At 46.9% G+C, this 1,052-nt stretch overlaps 2 protein-coding genes across 9 annotated transcripts in view; one reads left to right on the forward strand and one right to left on the reverse strand.

Annotated features, from left to right (window-relative positions):
• LOC122347041 (isotocin receptor-like) overlaps positions 1–1,043 on the forward strand; it is a 4,559-nt gene extending 3,516 nt beyond the window's left edge. The window contains exon 3 of the mRNA XM_043242027.1: positions 391–1,043. Coding sequence (XP_043097962.1) covers positions 391–683 — 293 coding nt within the window. The 3' untranslated portion in view covers positions 684–1,043. The remainder of the gene's footprint in view (positions 1–390) is intronic.
• foxp1b (forkhead box P1b) overlaps positions 1–1,052 on the reverse strand; it is a 529,351-nt gene that overhangs the window by 455,478 nt on the left and 72,821 nt on the right. The window lies entirely within an intron of this gene.

Raw genomic sequence — 1,052 nt, forward strand, 5'->3', positions numbered from 1 at the left:
CTTATAGAAAGAACTATTAGTTTACTACACTAGATATATAAAATAACTTTTAATGTATTTTATACTTTATATATATTTTTACCTGTATAAATAAGTCTGAAGATCTTGAAAAATGACCATATAATATCATTCTTTTTATAAACACCTTTTAAAAGTCGATCTTTAACTATATTCATATGGCTAGAAGCACTACACTTTTTACTGCTGTAGTGGTCCTCGGTTCTGATTGGCCGATGCAGCGACTCTAGATCCTGATTGGATGACGGATGTTCTAAGCTGCTGATAAACGTTACTATGTTAATCCCCGTCGCCGCGTCGCTCGCGGAAAGAATTCTTTTGACTGTTTCCCGGACAGCATCTTCACTTCACGGTTGTTGTTTCTGCTCGTAGATTCGGAGAACACGGCCGTCACTCTCTCCGCGCTGCTGGCCAGCCTGAACAGCTGCTGCAACCCGTGGATCTACATGGTCTTCAGCGGGCACCTCCTGCAGGACTTCGCTCACTGCTTCCCCTGCTGCCACAAGATCCAGCAGAGCTTCAGGAAGGAGGACTCGGACAGCAGCCTCCGGAGGACCACGCTGCTCACCAAGATGGCCAACCGCAGCCCCACGTGCAGCTCGGGCACCTGGAAAGACTTCGAGCACTCGCCCAAAAGCAGCAGGTCGGCCCCGGCCGAGACGTGACTCCACCGAGACTCCAGACTGAGACGTGAAACACGCTCAGGAGATGCGACGGAGCTACTCGAGAGTAAACACGGACTCGGAGGAGTCTGGAGCTGCGAAAACCAATCGATCGTTGGGGGATGATTGTCCGTATCTGAGCACCGTTTGAGATCTTTGATGGAGGCTTTGGCGCTCCTCGCTGCCGTTGGGTTCAATCTCCATTTGTTGAGTCTCACTGCTGTCGGAGAGGAGGTCTTCTTGCTGAAAACTGATTTTTTTTTTTAAAAAAGAAAAAAAGCTATAAGGACATTTACAGTACCGGTCATGCATTTGGAATAATGCGTAATATTGAGGAAAAAATCGAAATGCTCGACAAAGCTGCATTTATTT

The sequence above is a fragment of the Puntigrus tetrazona genome, chromosome 6 (genome assembly GCF_018831695.1).
Source record: "Puntigrus tetrazona isolate hp1 chromosome 6, ASM1883169v1, whole genome shotgun sequence".
NCBI classification, from domain to species: domain Eukaryota; kingdom Metazoa; phylum Chordata; class Actinopteri; order Cypriniformes; family Cyprinidae; genus Puntigrus; species Puntigrus tetrazona.